General features: G+C 39.8%; 1 protein-coding gene across 6 annotated transcripts in view; it reads right to left on the bottom strand.

Annotated features, from left to right (window-relative positions):
• MYH10 (myosin heavy chain 10) overlaps nucleotides 1-16,500 on the bottom strand; it is a 121,941-nt gene that overhangs the window by 43,242 nt on the left and 62,199 nt on the right. For all 6 annotated transcript variants that reach the window (XM_061390996.1, XM_061390995.1, XM_061390994.1 and 3 more), the window contains 7 exons: nucleotides 12,754-12,817; nucleotides 10,852-10,950; nucleotides 9,083-9,226; nucleotides 8,736-8,831; nucleotides 5,473-5,591; nucleotides 4,691-4,843; nucleotides 670-843 (listed from right to left, as the gene is read on the bottom strand). In XM_061390996.1, the coding sequence (XP_061246980.1) occupies nucleotides 670-843; nucleotides 4,691-4,843; nucleotides 5,473-5,591; nucleotides 8,736-8,831; nucleotides 9,083-9,226; nucleotides 10,852-10,950; nucleotides 12,754-12,817 (849 nt within the window). The remainder of the gene's footprint in view (nucleotides 1-669; nucleotides 844-4,690; nucleotides 4,844-5,472; nucleotides 5,592-8,735; nucleotides 8,832-9,082; nucleotides 9,227-10,851; nucleotides 10,951-12,753; nucleotides 12,818-16,500) is intronic.

Genomic DNA, 16,500 nt, shown 5'->3' on the forward strand with positions numbered 1-16,500 from the left:
TCCTTTAGTGTCAAGATCTCTGTTATCACTTTTCCTTTTAATTGAGGATTTCTAAAGAGTTGTTTGGGAGACGATGTTTCGTCTCCTGGTCAGAGTTTCAGAAGAAGCTGGCCGGAGGCTGGGCTACGAGAGGTCAGGACAGATGACAGCCTGGCAGGCGCCCCCCAGAGACACTGTTTGATATCTTCTTTCCAGAAAATACTGCCCTCACTCTACATTTTGAAAGGCTCCTCAAACGAATCATACTCCCATATCATTCTACATGTTATTGTTAAATGTTTTACGATTATAAACTCTTACAAACATTGTAAAGAGCACCTTTGTACTTACGAGGATAAGCTTCAGTGATCCCCCAAAATGGATCTGCATGACCCACCTAATTCATAGCTAGACACAGAACCAATAAGTCTTGGACATGTGCCTGGTTGAGCCCCACACCCACGAGAGGACAGGACACGACTGAGAGAAAAGACAGCTCGAGAAGGGTCTTACTTGCAGGCTCTTCACTTTTTAAATGGGTATTTCATCAAAGCATCCTAGTAAATTTAGATCAGAAAATTATCTTCACGCTGATGAGACAGGAACATTTCCGTCTCAGTTTATGGGAAGAAAAGCTCAAGGCACCGCCTGAACCCGGGTGGAGAGCCGGCCGGCAGGAGAGGGTCTTACAGGTCTCTCGATGAGGTCAATGCAGGGCTGCAGGTCGAGGCCAAAGTCGATGAAGTTCCACTCGATGCCCTCGCGCTGGTACTCCTCCTGCTCCAGGATGAACATGGTGTGGTTGAAGAGCTGCTGCAGCTTCTCGTTGGTGTAGTTGATGCACAGTTGCTCGAATGAGTTCAGCTGCGGAAGTGGGGCGGGGGAGGAGAGGAGGGGGAGGAAGAGAGGACCAGTCAGCTTGTTCTCAAAATGTTCTCGAGGAGTTATTAACCAGGTCTCAACTACCCTAGACTGATGAGGATCTCTCTTAATCTACGCACAAGCCCCGACACCCCACCCCCAGATCATGTTACTGAGAAACTAAAATGAGAACGTGATAAACTCAGTCTGCTATTGTAACTCAGTTCAGTTCAGCCGCCCAGTCGTGTCCGACTCTGCGACCCCATGGACTGCAGCAAGCCAGGCCTCCCTGTCCATCACCAACTCCCGGAGTTTACTCAAACTCATGTCCAGAGAGTCGGTGATGCCATCCAACCATCTCATCCACTGTCGTCCGCTTCTCCTCCTGCCTTCAATCTTTCCCAGTATCAGGGTCTTTTCAAATGAGTCAGTTCTTTGCATCAGGTGGCCAAAGTATTGGAGTTTCAGCTTCAGCATCAGTCCTTCCAATGAATATTCAGGACTGATCTCCTTTAGGATGGACTGGTTGGATCTCCTTGCTGTCCAAGGGACTCTCAAGAGTCTTCTCCAACACCACAGTTCAAAAGCATCAATTCTTCGGTGCTCAGCTTTCTTTATGGTCAAACTCTCACATCCATACATGACTACTGGAAAAACCATAGCCTTGACTAGACAGACCTTTGTTGGCAAAATAATGTCTCTGCTTTTTAATATGCTGTCTAGGTTAGTCATAGCTTTTCTTCCAAGGAGCAAAAGTCTTTTAATTTCATGGCTGCAGTCACCATCTGCAGTGATTTTGGAGCCCAAAAATATAAAGTCTGTCACTGTTTCCCCATCTATTTGCCATGAAGTGATGGGACCAGATGCCATGATCTTAGTTTTCTGAATGTAGAGCTTTAAGCCAACTTTTTCACTCTCCTCTTTCACCTTTATCAAGAGACTCTTTAGTTCTTCACTTTCTAGCATAAGGGTGGTATCATCTGCATATCTGAAGTTATTGATATTTCTCCTGGCAATCTTGATTCCAGCTTGTGCTGCATCCAGCCCAGCATTTCTCATGATGTACTCTGCATATAAGCTAAATAAGCAGGGTGATGTACTCCTTTCCCTACTTGGAACCAGTCTGTTGTTACAGTAGCTGACATACTCCTTTCCCCACAGATTGGTTCCAAATAGTCAAAGGAGTACGTCAGTTACTGTAACTGATTATCTACAAATAAAACCATCTTTACTAGTGAATGCTTAATGAAGAGAAATGAATAAATGAGAAAGTGAGAAAAATGAAAAAAGACTCGGGAAGGTCAGAGGCTGAGGAGGCAAGCGCATCTCTGAGCACTTTGTGGGTCTGGAGAACAGATGGGCTGCTGTCCTGTCCCCTCTGCTCCTTACTTAGGCCAGTAGCTCCAGAATGAGTTAGGAAAAAAAAAAAAATTTTTTTTTTTCATCTGTTACAGACATTTCAGTTTTTCTCTGTGTGAACTCTGCCCATTTCTCCACGGTGCTGTTGATGGGATGAAAAATGAAAGGATAAAGTAACAGGGGTAATTTTCTTAAAGCAACTGCGTTCTGTGAGAAGTACTCAGTCTTTTTTTCTGCCTCCATGCTGTCCACACAAGTACCATGGGGCCATAAATAACCTCTTTCATTATAAAAAGTGATCTTCAATTACAGAAGGTTTAATCAATCCCCAAGGAATAGACTTATGGTCTGAAAAAGCCACTCCAATCTTCCCTGGGAGGTGCTGCACTCTGTTTTAGAATGAGCTCATGCTAGGAGGGCGGGGCAGCGTCTGCCTTGTTCAATGCTGTATTTCTGGTGAACCGCATCAGCATTTGCAGAGCGCCTGATGGTGGTGATGTTTATATGAATGGATTTTTCTCTGCCTTAAGATCACGGGACTTAGTGCTCTACTCAGCCTGAGCTACCATGTATGATGGTATTTTTGTTAAATAAAGGTCTACTTGTCTTCCATATTTAAGCTACTAAAAATATTTTTAAATTATTTGTTTTTAAATTGGTTAATGCCTGGTATAAAATTTGAAATGTACAGAGAGTTGCACTGAGAAGTCTCACTCTGATCACCTGCTTGATCACGCTAATCAACCACTGTCACCTATTTCCTGCAATCTTTCCAGAAAGTCTGCGCACTCATAAATGTGTGTGCTACCTCGGCTTTTTAAGCTTAACAAAGTATCTTGGGGTCTGTACTATAAAGCCACCCCATGCTTTACAATGGGTGCACAATTCTCTACTTCACGGATATATGTCATAATTAATCAAATCAACCTCCTGTGGTGAACATAAATCTCCTAATGGTGGACAGTTAGGCCTTTCCCATTCTTTTCCCATGATAAATAATGCTCACTAAATAATTCTGCATTTTTAGTATCTAAAACATTTTTCTACTATGTATATTCATGTCAAATCTGAAGTTCTACAGCTTTATATTTTATATCTCTTAGTATCCTCTTTTTATTTCTTTTTCAGAATTTTACTATCTATGCTTTATTAGTTTATTTTTCAAATTAGTTTTAGAAGCAGGTCACCTAGTCTTCCTCTACCCCTTAAAATTCCTATGAATAGTTTTTAAACAAGTATGTTCTATTTCAAGATAAATTTGGGGAAGATTTACACCCTTATAATGCTGAATTTTCTCACCCAAGAACAAGGCACATTTTTACATTTCTTCAAGTCTTTTGCTTTTTACAGTAGCACTGTAAAGTTGTCTTCAACTAAATCTTACCCATTTTTTCTCAAATTTATTCTTAGGTATTTCATCCGTTTTTTGCAGTTGGAAGTGGAGGTCTTTTTCATCATTATATCTGCTGATTGTTTACAGACAGGAAAGCAACAGACATGCAATTTTCATGCAGCCACCTTTCATGATTTTTCAGTTATTCAGAAATCAATACATATTAAAGCAATCTCTTACAGTGTCAGTGGCAATTTGGTGGATAAAACTACTATACCATAACAGTTCAGATTTTATGAGGACAGACATAATCCAAAAGGGTTCATTTCAAAACAAGACAATTCAATATCCAATTGGCCAAAGTATTACCCTGATCCCAAGAAGTATTTATGCCTTACTATATAATTGGTCTATCAAAAGAGAGATAAAGTTTTACATTTTTAGGAGACCAAAATTTTATCAAGGTTTTAGCAAAACCACAGTAGGTATGTGAATACAAACCTTTGATGGATTGATGCTGTCTGGAGAATCTAGTCAGATTAATAATGAAATATATTGAAACACATCAACAAATGCTGTGGGTGTGTCTTCAGAACAGAGACCATCACGTCTCTTCATTTCTCCATCTCACAAGGCTGCTCCCGACCCCCACCCAAACCACCATCATCTGGCCCCTGAGCTATGACACCACCACCCTCCACACTCTCCCCACGTCTGCTTTTCCATCTCACACTCTGTGTTTCCAGCTCCTCTGCCCCTCTGGTCAGCTACGTCTAGTTACCCTGGCTTTTGGCAGTTTCTAACATCTAACAAATTCTCTCCCACACAGGACACTAGACCTACTCTCATGTTGCCGGGGATTCTTCCTGAGGCTGGGCTTCTCATGCTGAGCTCTTAGCAGCTGCGAGCACACTTTGCACTGTGGGTCTCCCCAGTTCCTTCTATCACAGCCCCTTTCTCACTTCATTATTCAAAATCCCGAGAATTTGGTGGTTTTTCTTAATGTTTGACTCTCTACTAGAATGGCAGGGACTGTACCTGCTTATCTGCCATCATATCCCTGGTACCTGGCACTGAAGTTGGTACACTGTGAGCCTGGAAGATTATTTGATGAAGGAATAAACAGAAGCAAGAAGAGCAGGAGGGAGAATGACATACCTCAAAAATCTCAAATCCAGCGATGTCCAGGATCCCAATGAAGGAGGCCCCTTGCCGTTTGGTCCTGTCCAGAGCTTTATTGATGCGGTGAACGAGCCAGCGGAAGAGCCGCTCATAGGTAGCTTTTGCCAAAGCTTCTACTGCAAAATCTGCCTGTAATCAGACAACAGCAACCTTTTAGTCTGAAAATAATCTCAGCAAAACACTAAAAGCTGTTAGATGGAAGGAATTTAATGATCTACAGTGCCCTCCAAACCCTAAAAGAGCACTTACCGCTTAATCATGTCTCAGTTTTATACATCAACAGAGGATATTAGTACAATTAGATACAGAGTGGAGATAATCAATATAGGAGATGGATGAAAATGCCCAGTAAAAATGACTTCCTCCCCCTGCCCCTGGGCTTCTGTGCAGCATTATAAGCCCAGAGTCCACCATGAAACAGGTGATTCTAACTCCTACATTCCCGGTGCTGTGCCCTCCTCCCCTTACAGGAACAAGGGATCAGTCAGGGCAACCCCTGCTGGGTGGGATGCCAGGGTACACAGCTTTTTCCTCCTGGACGGTTCATCTACCTGGGGAAAATTCAAGGTTATATTTCAAACTTCCTTTTTTATAAGTCACCTCTAAAAATTTTCTTTGAGGAAACAGTCAACTAGTACCAAGAAACATCTGGATGATGGAGCTTTTATTGGTTCAATTTGCTACATGCCAATCAGAGTGTGTCGTGACCACGGTTATCAATCACTCAAGCAACTGTGTGATAACTGCGTTAAACTTACTTGTTCTTTGGTCTGGGCTTTCTGCACGTAGTCTCGGCCGACCTTGATCCGGGGGGTGAGAATGGCCCGAGTGAACTCCATCACATTCATGCCAAGAAGATGGCAGAGCTTCTGTGCAACTAGAGGGTAAAAGGCCTCCTAAATACCAGGCTTCTCCTTACTGACCTACTCTTAGCACATTCAATAAATACTTGAAACACCTTAGTAATCACCTAATTGTATTAAGAAATTAAATATAACTTTTAAGGTTAGACAGGTGTTAGGTCTCATAAAAACTACCTTCATCCTTTCATATTAACAACACTTATCCTTAGGCCATAAGAGATGATTAGTCAGCAATTACTCTGGATAGCTTAATAGAAGTTACTAAGTTTTAGAACTCATGGATAATGCAGAGAATGAGAAAAATGGTGTTCAAAATATTTTAAATCATGTTACCAAGATAATTTGTCATGCCTACAGAGTGATCCTAGTACTTTAGCAGGCAAGAAACCTAAGGGATTTTAAAAATCAATTATTTGATTACATGGCTCACATTAAAAAGCTGCTAATTTTGTTACTGTGGATTCTCACCAAATTTAGGGCACTTTCCTCAACAGAAGTTCACTGCCTAATGTCACTAAGGTCCAACAAGTGTTCCAATTACTAATAAATGTTTAAGCGTTAAAAGAACAATAAAATTCTCTAAGGAGAAACACATTTTGAGTCATATAAAGGCATAACCAAGTTCATTCTCAAAGATGCACTGCATCCCACTCCCCTGATCCAAGTCAACTGCTGGCCACCCAGCAGCACCCCTGGGTGGGCAGGGAGGCTGTGCCTCAGGAAACACTTCCTTTGGTTTATGAGTCTTCTCACCAGCTACCCTCCTGGCTCCTTTCAGTTAATGTACATATATGTGCATGTGTGTGCATGCTGGGAAGCTGAAAAATACACAGAAGTAGAAAAAGCAAATTGCTCACATTCTTTTTTGTGATGATAAACATCATTTTAGCAGCTAAAAAACACACTTTACAGAGTGACTCTATCTTGGCTTACTCTCCTCCACGAGGAAAACAAGTTCCCTTACTACATTTTCTACTTCTAAGCCTTATTACTCTGCTATTTGCCACTTTTGTTTTTCTTTATAGTTATTTTCAATCTAAAAGGTAACAATCTGCCTATATCGCTGAGAAAACTCCAGTGGGGAGCAGGTAAATGTTTGGGTGTCACTGGGAACAGAGCCCTTCACCCTGACTGTGCCCCGTGGTCACTCAACACATGCCTCTGGTGCCCGCCATCCCACAGATCAGTGGTTAGACCTGGCAGACTTTTCTTGGTTTTCATAGTGGCAATAATGACCCTAATTTCCCAGTTCTCACCTGCTCTGTTTGTGACTGTTTTTCAGATTTTAATCTAGTTTCACATTCCCTTATATCCAAAGCCCAGTAACTGAAATGTGCTCTTCCTTTTGGTTCATTATTATGTTTGTGATAAATTTCTGTGACTAGACGTACTTTTCTTGTTCAAATCTGTGATGCTTCTGGTACTACAGGTTAACAGCTATTTGCTGTATTTACCTTATTCATCGGGGGTGAGGGGGTGGGTATGGGGTGGGGAGGGTGAGGAAGAATGGTCGGGAGTGATGTGCTAATGAAGGTAATTTTAGTTTTAGTCCTATTAATGATAGCAGAGAATAAGACTTTTCTGAAAAATGCCATTTTGATACCAACATGTAAAAATGCCATGGGAAATTAACATATAATAATATATTAACCTGATGAAAAAAGCCAGTCACAAAAGACAAACACGGAATGATTCTACTTATACAAGGTACCCAGACTCGTCCTATTCATAGAGACAAAGTAGAATGGCGGTTGCTGGGGGAGGGGGATATGGGGACTTGTTTTAGAGTTTAAGTTTGCAAGATGAAGTCTAGAGAGTGACTGCATGATAATGTGAATATATATTACTGAACTATATGCTTAAAAAAGAGTTAAAATGACAAGTTTTGTTATGTGTAATTTTACTAGAATTAAAAAATTTTAAATACTGATAACCTGAAAGACTCTGGTAAGAGAAAGCAGAAATATCATCAATACAAACAGAAGTCCAGGTGTATATATCCACTTCAAGCCCTCATTTTCTGATCCTGAGTTGAGCATCAGACTGAAATGTTTACAAACGAAGTATCTGGGATTTGCTTTGAAATAATCTAGGAAAGGGGAAGTGGTATAAATGAAACACAGGCCATGGGTTGGTGGTCGTCTATGCCAGGAGACAAGAACGTGGTAGGAGGTCCTTCCACTCTGCTCTCCCCTCTCACACGTTTAAATTATGCTCTAATTAAAAAGTACACACTCTGGCACACTGCAACAGTGCAAGTGTTAATTAACCACCACTACTACCTAATATAGGTAATAATTCAAGAAAATTTATAGAGTTGTAATTTTTTAAAGCTTCTTATTCAATAAAAAGCAATTAATTTGTTACTTCTATTACTGGGGATGTAATGAACGGCCATGAGGCAATGACACTGGAGCCATTTTGGCTTTTAAAAAACAGTTGTTCTATAAACGAATCAGGAAAGGAAAAGGAGAGAAGGATGCTCCCGGGAGGCAAAAGAACGTTCTGGTGACCAAGCACTGAGTCAACACACAGATGCGTCAGCTTTGTGTCTCTGGACTGTCGGAAGCAGACCTCACAAGGCTTGCAAACACATTTTGAACTGAAGTTGCTCAGTCGTGTCCGACTCTTTGCAACCCCATGGGCTGTAGCCCACCAGGCTCCTCCATCCATGGAATTTTCTAGGCAAGAGTACTGGAGTCGGTTGCCATTTCCTTATGGTTCTCAAATTTTTGTTTTTAACTGCTGTGAATTTCAAGCCATTTTCAATATTTAAAAGTTTGAAAATTTTCTATTAAAATCTAGGTTTCCACCTTTCTCTGAAAAATCAGTTCTAGTTGGCAGCCCTGGACCTGCATTCTGGCAAGGAGAAAACAGGCTGGAAGCCAACAGCTGCACTCCCTTAGGGATGAGCCGTGTGGTCTCTTCAGCCCACCCCCAAGTCCTAACCCCCGTTACTAAGGCAGGGTCCCCACACCCGCTTCTCAGCTGGCACTCCATCCTCCTCCCTCCTTTCTGGAATCAGACTGACCCTTATGTAGGCATGTGGAGCCTCGTGGGAGACACCTCAAGATGCTTTTATGCTCGTGTTGTAACACATTTTTGGAGAACACAACAGGCCATAGAAACAGAAATAAAATCAGTGTTCATCAGCCTACCTGTATTTTCCGGCATGGAGGCTTGATCAGTGTTTCGCTCCTTTTTGAAAGAAATATTTCCAAACTGAAGCACTGAAGATACCACTTTAAGCATTGCTGTATGTTGATATAAAAAGAAAAAAAAAAGTAAGATATGACATCAAAACGTAGAGGACATATTCTAATGTATTTTGTGCTAAAAATTAGCTATATAAAACTTTTCAGAAAGATAAATCTCAGGATTTCATAAAATTAAGAGGCAGGTCCCATTAATTTCACAATCATTTTCTAGTTTAGGTTTTTTACCCCTAATGTATAAGTCTTGGTAAAACTGAGCATCAGAATCTTATTAGAGAAATCATACATACACAGAATCTCTTCATGGGAGAAGCCCATTATATGCATTGCCTCCATTGTCTCCTGGAAGTTATCTTTGTCTTGTTGTCCCGGAATAGGAATATAGCCATTGGAGAGAAATCTGTAGTTATTAAATCCTTCAAGGAGCAAATCAGCTGAAAGAAAACAGAATACAATGTCATAAATAGTCATCAACAGACTGAAGCACAGCCCCATCTTCAAACTGGACCCACAGGACAGAAAAACATCTAATCCACCACCACCACAGACTTTTGCTTCCTTTACATTCTTACATTAAATACACAGTCTTCCATGATCTGTACAACGAAAGAAATGATGATGTAAACAACAGAAATCTCAACAGGGGCTTTGGGGACAGTGGTTTATACAATATTATATTTGAAATCAGATAGCTGGGAAATGATATCAATTTTCCAGATAACTAAACTTTATTGTTTTCAGATTTAAATACTTCAGACATCTTTTGAGGAGAAGCCTTCAAACCCGTATTCTATGTTCCTGGTGTGGAACATGGGCCCGCCAAGTCCTGAGCCCAGTCAGCACCCTGGAACCCTTTCTCCAGGTCAGTCTGCTTAGTGGTCCATTTGCCTTTGAGAGCGAGGTCTGACATAGCACTAGTCTGACAGGGTATTATAACAGACACGCCCACTGACTCTCTTACTTCAGGGGACATGAATAAGCAAGAACAAGCTCCTTTTCAATAAATGTGTTCTTAAGAAAAGAAGAGTGTGCAAAATAGTAAAACATGGTTTTTCCTACAATAGACGTTATCTGTGCTTCTGGCTTTCTATGTCACTGGCTCTCCTGCAGAGAACTCCTGATCACATCAATCCCTTAATTCTTATCTACATTACATGGAGCTTCCACTGGGTATTGCTTTAAAAAAAAAAAAAGAAAATTCCTTCTCTTAACAGTTATTTTCTTGATTCATTACTGCTTTCAGTCTGCCAGGCTGAAAATGAGGGTTTTCTTCCCTTTAGCATTACCTACTGCATAACCTTGAAGTTTTAGTCTCTCAATGGCAATTACTCTATTTATTGCTTTTTTTTTTTTTTCCTTGCAGGTCTTTAACTAATTTCTGGGTTTAACGCTTCCACAGATGATCCATGGTTAGTAAAAGCCTAGATCTCAAGTGAGAAAAGGATCATAGGGTTTTATATGTCTATTGTGATATCTAAATAACATACATACTAATTCTAGAGAAGCAGCATTTACTCTGAGACTCAGAAGAAACCAAAAAGTTGTGCATCTTCTTCTGACCCAGCAAAATTCTGACCCAGGAAAGAACTTACTTTTTACCTTGTCCAACTCTAAATTTCTGGTCTTTGTGATTCACAAAATAAATAAAAATCCACACAGGCTCTTTCTAGTACTACTGGAAGCATAACATGCATTCAGTTGTAAATCTAGGAATACACACATGTATTCAATTTAACTTTATTAAATAAATTTACTTATTACTTTTATATTTACAAATTTTGAAACAATATTTGTATAAAACACATCATATGCCTTCAAATTTAAAATTATTTTAAAAGAAAAGTACAAAAGATAATATACCACCACCCATATGCCTGCCACTTAAAGTACCTATCCCATGGCTTGAAGTTCAATTTCACTTTCATAATTGAGCCAGCTAGAATTTTGGTGTGTATGTGTGCATAGTTCTACAACTGTTCTCTTTCTCAAAAAAAAGTATTATAAAAGATATTCAACTGAACATAAAACAGTAAAAAAAAAAAAAAAATCTGTAACTTACACTTCAGATGTTCTCCTGCTCCAGATAACAATTGGTAAAAGATATGAAAAGTACGCTCATCTTTTGCTTGACGAACAGCACGAGATTTTTCCAGAAGGTCTGAGCAACGGTGGTTAAGGGTGACAATGAAAAGGTGGTCTCCTCTCAGAGTACACATTTAATTTGTAAGATTTTTCTTTCTTTAGAATACAGTAACTAGTCCGCAATGAATCACTCTAAATGATGGAATTTTGTATGCGGAAAAAGAAAAGACATGCAGTTTCTGTTTCTCACTAATCTTCTAGAACCTCTGAACTTGCAGGGAGCTTGAAGATCAGAGTGCTTCCCTCACCCCTCCCTCCACCCACACTACCCTGACTTGGATTATGTTCAAAGAACACAGCTCTACACAAGGAGCCGTGAGACGCTATAAAAAAAAGGGAAGCCAAGTTGTCTGAGGTGGAAAAGCCTTTTAATAGCAGACTTATTATCGCAATTTCACAAAGAAGGAAACCAGGGCACAAAGAAATTACTCAAACAGCACAGTCAGAAACCAAGACTTTGCTGGACTCCAAAATGTGCGTAACTCTGGTACCACTCCAGTCAGTCAGTATCCGTGTGTCAGAACACCGCAGCCCCGTGTGGGTATTTGGGGCACGGATCTGGGGCCTGTTTCGGTTTCTCTGTCCACTGAGTCTGGATGCTCCTGGAATATCTCTGCACTGACAGTCCCACTGGACTCCCAAGAGTCTCAGTTCCACTGCTCTGGGAGAGAATTATCTCTGAATTAAATCTTCCTGGGGCCACCACAGCAAACTGGGTATGTGCATATAGCCTAATTTTAATTAAAAATTGGACTATCCCAAACACACCCTCCACATTCGGTGAAGAGTGCATGCACATGAAGGATGCTCTTCAACGTGAAGAGACTCCAGCGCAGCGGTCGCCAACCCTTTTGGCACCAGGGATTGGTTCTGCGGAAGATGATTTCTCCATGGCCCAGAGTGGGGGTGGTCTGGGGATGATTCAAGCGCGTTACAGTCATTGTGCACTTTTTCTATTATTACATTAGTTCCACCTCGGATCTTCAGGTGGTAGAGGCTGGGGACCCCTGCTCTGGATCCATTTGCCTGTCATGTTCAAGTGTTTGTTTTGTTTTCTGGCTCTGAGCATATTTAGAGACATAAAACATAGTTCTGAATTAACAGGAAAAATCCGATCCATCCCCGACCCAAGGGCCAGAAACAGTATCTATGACAAAGAGTATTAACAAGTATAGAGAACTTCAGCTGTTATTTCCTAACTGGGACACTATCATTCAGAATCATTTCTAATATATTCTTTTTAATCACACTAATTCTCTCTATAGATCCATCGTTCCTTAAGGCTACTCTACGCTTGTGACATTTCTGAGGACTAGTCTACGTGTTTGACCTTTCTTTCCCCTCTGACTTTATTCTGCTTAACACTAAGTGAAACTGCTTCAACTCTGTAGATTATAAGGTTCGTCTCAATGGGACATGGTCACTCTACTAAAATCAAAAGTAGATGGGGGAAAAATGGGCTAATACAGCAGAACTGAAGATGTTACTCACCTAAATGTGCTATGAGCACACAAACACTTCCTGGGTCCATTTGCCTGTTCAAATGCCAGTATATGTACAGGTGTTCTCACCTTAGTGGGACCCTCCACTTCCCTAGCCACGCGACCAGATCATGACCCAGTGTCAAAAACAAACAACAACAAAATATCACTTTGGAGTTCATATTCAGTAGTTGAAAGTATCTAAACAAGTCACAATTTCTCTGGGCTTAAGTTTTATCATCTGGGAAATGGAAGAGGCGTTACAGAGGATGGCCACCAGGCCGCAGGAAGATTAAATCATTCTCTATTTTGAATAATGCAATTATGAAAAAGGATACATGTTTCAATGTTGGCCCCAACGATATAGCCAGTTACATCAAAGTTGATCCGAATAAACTTGCCCTGAAAATAAATTACAAAAAAAAAAAAAAACTGAAAATAAATTAAGGACACAGGAGATCTGAACACTATAATAAATAAGCCAAAGTTACTCTGTCATGTATCCACAAGTTGGTTACAAAAATGGAATCTTAAATATATTATCCCAAATAAAAGGAAAAGAAAAAGCCTCAATAAACTTAGGGCTGGGGTAGGTAACTTTACTGGACATAATAAAAATAAAATGCTAACCATTTAAAACTTTTTAAAAGCTCTTCTAACACCTCCCAGAATATTGGAAATAAAAGCAAAAATAAATACATGGGACCTAATTAAACTTAAAAGCTTCTGCACAACAAAGGAAACTATTAGCAAGGTGAAAAGGCAGCCTTCAGAATGGGAAAAAATAATAGCAAATGAAGCAACTGACAAACAACTAATCTCAAAAATACACAAGCAACTCCTACAGCTCAACTCCAGAAAAATAAACGACCCAATCAAAAAATGGGCCAAAGAACTAAATAGACATTTCTCCAAAGAAGACATACAGATGGCTAACAAACACATGAAAAGATGCTCAACATCACTCATTATCAGAGAAATGCAAATCAAAACCACTATGAGGTACCATTTCACGCCAGTCAGAATGGCTGCGATCCAAAAGTCTACAAGCAATAAATGCTGGAGAGGGTGTGGAGAAAAGGGAACGCTCTTACACTGTTGGTGGGAATGCAAACTAGTACAGCCACTATGGAGAACAGTGTGGAGATTCCTTAAAAAACTGGAAATAGAACTGCCTTATGATCCAGCAATCCCACTGCTGGGCATACACACTGAGGAAACCAGAAGGGAAAGAGACATGTGTACCCCAATGTTCATTGCAGCACTGTTTATAATAGCCAGGACATGGAAGCAACCTAGATGCCCATCAGCAGATGAATGGATAAGAAAGCTGTGGTACATATACACAATGGAGTATTACTCAGCCATTAAAAAGAATACATTTGAATCAGTTCTAATGAGATGGATGAAACTGGAGCCTATTATACAGAGTGAAGTAAGCCAGAAAGAAAAACACCAATACAGTATACTAACGCATATATATGGAATTTAGAAAGATGGTAACAATAACCCTGTGTACGAGATTGCAAAAGAGACACCGATGTATAGATCAGTCTTATGAACTCTGTGGGAGAGGGAGAGGGTGGGGAGATTTGGGAGAATAGCATTGAAACAAAAAATCCAGTCCTCCAATGCTAGATTTGAGAAAAGTGAAAAATAAAGATGATTTCCTAAGAAAACAGAAATTCATTCAAAGAAAAACAAGAGAAAAGTTGAACAGACCATAAACACAGAAAATAATAAAATACAATTACTCCTTTAAAAATGATGGACTGGTCTTAAATAGTTCAGCAAATTCTTTAGGGAATATTGAATTGTCTTATTACACATATAACTGTTTCAGGGAAACAGAAAATAGTGATCTTTCACAATCCATTTTATAAAGTTATCGTAACACTGAATATACAAGCTGGCAAATATATCATAAAAAACATATCAGAAAGCAAAATAAAAGCAAATATCTTACTTGCAAATATAGATATAAAAGACCAAATTAAGTATACTTTGTAAAACCAAAGAACACAACAATGATTGAGAAACCCAGGACTGCTAAGGACTGATATTTGTAAACATACTACAACTATTCATCACAGGAAAAGGCAAGGGATGGGACGACTTTCTCGGTGGACGTGGACAAGATTTAATTTAAGGGAAATGAAGACCTAAAGAAGTCACAATGATTTTGAGAGCTCTAGGACTCGCACTACTTGATTTCAAGAAGCTATAGGATAATTAAGACAGCTATAGCGTAATTAAGAAGGTGTGGTACTGGTGTATGGACAGAGATACAGCTCAACAGAGCAGTGTACAGCCCAGGAACTGAAAGCCTTGCTCTGCACAGGAAATGCATGGCTAGTTGATATAGCTAAAGTATCATGCCATCACAGTAACAGATGCACATTTCACTAAGGGTCTCCTTTAGATGCCCCTAAACCCCAAAGTGTTTGAGAGGGAGGTAAAAAACATAATTCCTGGATGAAGCAAAAGCATTTTGTGAAAAACAGCCTCTTAGCACCTCTCAAACAGTTATGTATAAAGTCACTCACTACGTTTATAAATTATCAAAACACTGGTTAAACTGAAACAACTCTGGACATGGGTCTAACATTTGTAACTGAGTATATGTGGACAACAGAATACATTAACAGAACGTGAAGCTGAAAAAGAGGATGGTGACACCAATATCAGCAACACCTTCAAGCTTAAAAGCGGATCTTTGTGTCACAGAACTTAAGGAGGTAACAATTTAAATTCTATCGACTACCGCGCAAATCCATCTTTAAGAGGCTGCTGGTGAGCATTTAGCAATTACTTCCATAGGGAATTTGTTAATTACTTCAGAGTCACAAAATAAACATGACAGTTTGCTTGCTTATTTGGTTAGTTTTATTTCATGAAGGGAGACAAAGTTTTGTTTGGATTTTTTTTTTAAACAGGAGAAAAAACCTTTCCTCCTTTTCAGATGGACTAGTGATATTATGTAAGTGGACTTAATAATAACAGTTAATACAAATAACAGTTTACACAAATAACAGTTAATAAAAATAAAATGGTTGAGGCATTGAGAGATGCTGACACAATGCTCCCAACTCCAGGGGCAGAAGGCCATGCTTTCTCAGCACCTGCAGAACAACGTGGCCCAAGCACGTCCAGGGGGCTGAGACAGAGCTGAGGGCACAGAGAAAGGATTCCCCTGGTAGTCGGGTAGAGCTGAGTAGTCTTTCGGGTTACCCAGTACATTCATTAGCTTCAAGATGAACAGTAATTTAAAGGGAGGTTCTGTGCTTGTTTTGAGTTCTCTTAAAACTACTACAGAGAGTAGCAGTCCATGATAACAGTGCAGTCTGATTTCAACCTCTAAACTGTAAGGAAAACTACTCCACTGTTTTCAAGTCTGGGCACATAGCTATTCAGAGTGGCAACCATAAACACCTTTATTCTCTTCTGACAACAGCTTCTCACTTGTTATTGCCTTTGCATTGTCAGAATGCAATACTAGAAGAATACCCAAAGCGTCTGACAGTCTGTAATTCTGTGAAGAGAGGAAGATCTTTTTTGATCTAGAACTGTAAAACATTTTCATTTTTAGATTTACAAGCACCAATTAGAATGGTCAATCCAACGAATCTCTTCATTTCGACACCATCTACTTCCCTTTAATCACTCTGATATACAATTTTGCCTCCAGCGTTTGTCCTTTTATAAACCATACTGGATAAATGCTGATTCACAAACATCACAAAAGATGAAAGAGCACCGTCACTCAGTCATTCAGAACACCAGTGGTCCAGATTCTTATTACAACATTCTCAGTGAGGAAATTCTTCCTCTTCAAAGACTAACTGGATGCCAAAGACATATTTCCTTTTGGTCTTTAGAAATACACTGTTCTTGGATCTGAGAAAACTCAAGGCTACACTATTTGGAGACTCAATCTGAGACTTCTGGAACCAAGTTCACCATCATCGTTCAGAGTCTACAATGTTGCCTATCTCTCTGCATTCATCTCATTCATCTAACGTTTGTGAAAAGTGTTCCTCTGTCATTCTTTTCTCTTGGCCATTTTGGTGAAAACTTTTGATTTT

Source organism: Bos javanicus, chromosome 19 (assembly GCF_032452875.1).
Source record: "Bos javanicus breed banteng chromosome 19, ARS-OSU_banteng_1.0, whole genome shotgun sequence".
NCBI classification, from domain to species: domain Eukaryota; kingdom Metazoa; phylum Chordata; class Mammalia; order Artiodactyla; family Bovidae; genus Bos; species Bos javanicus.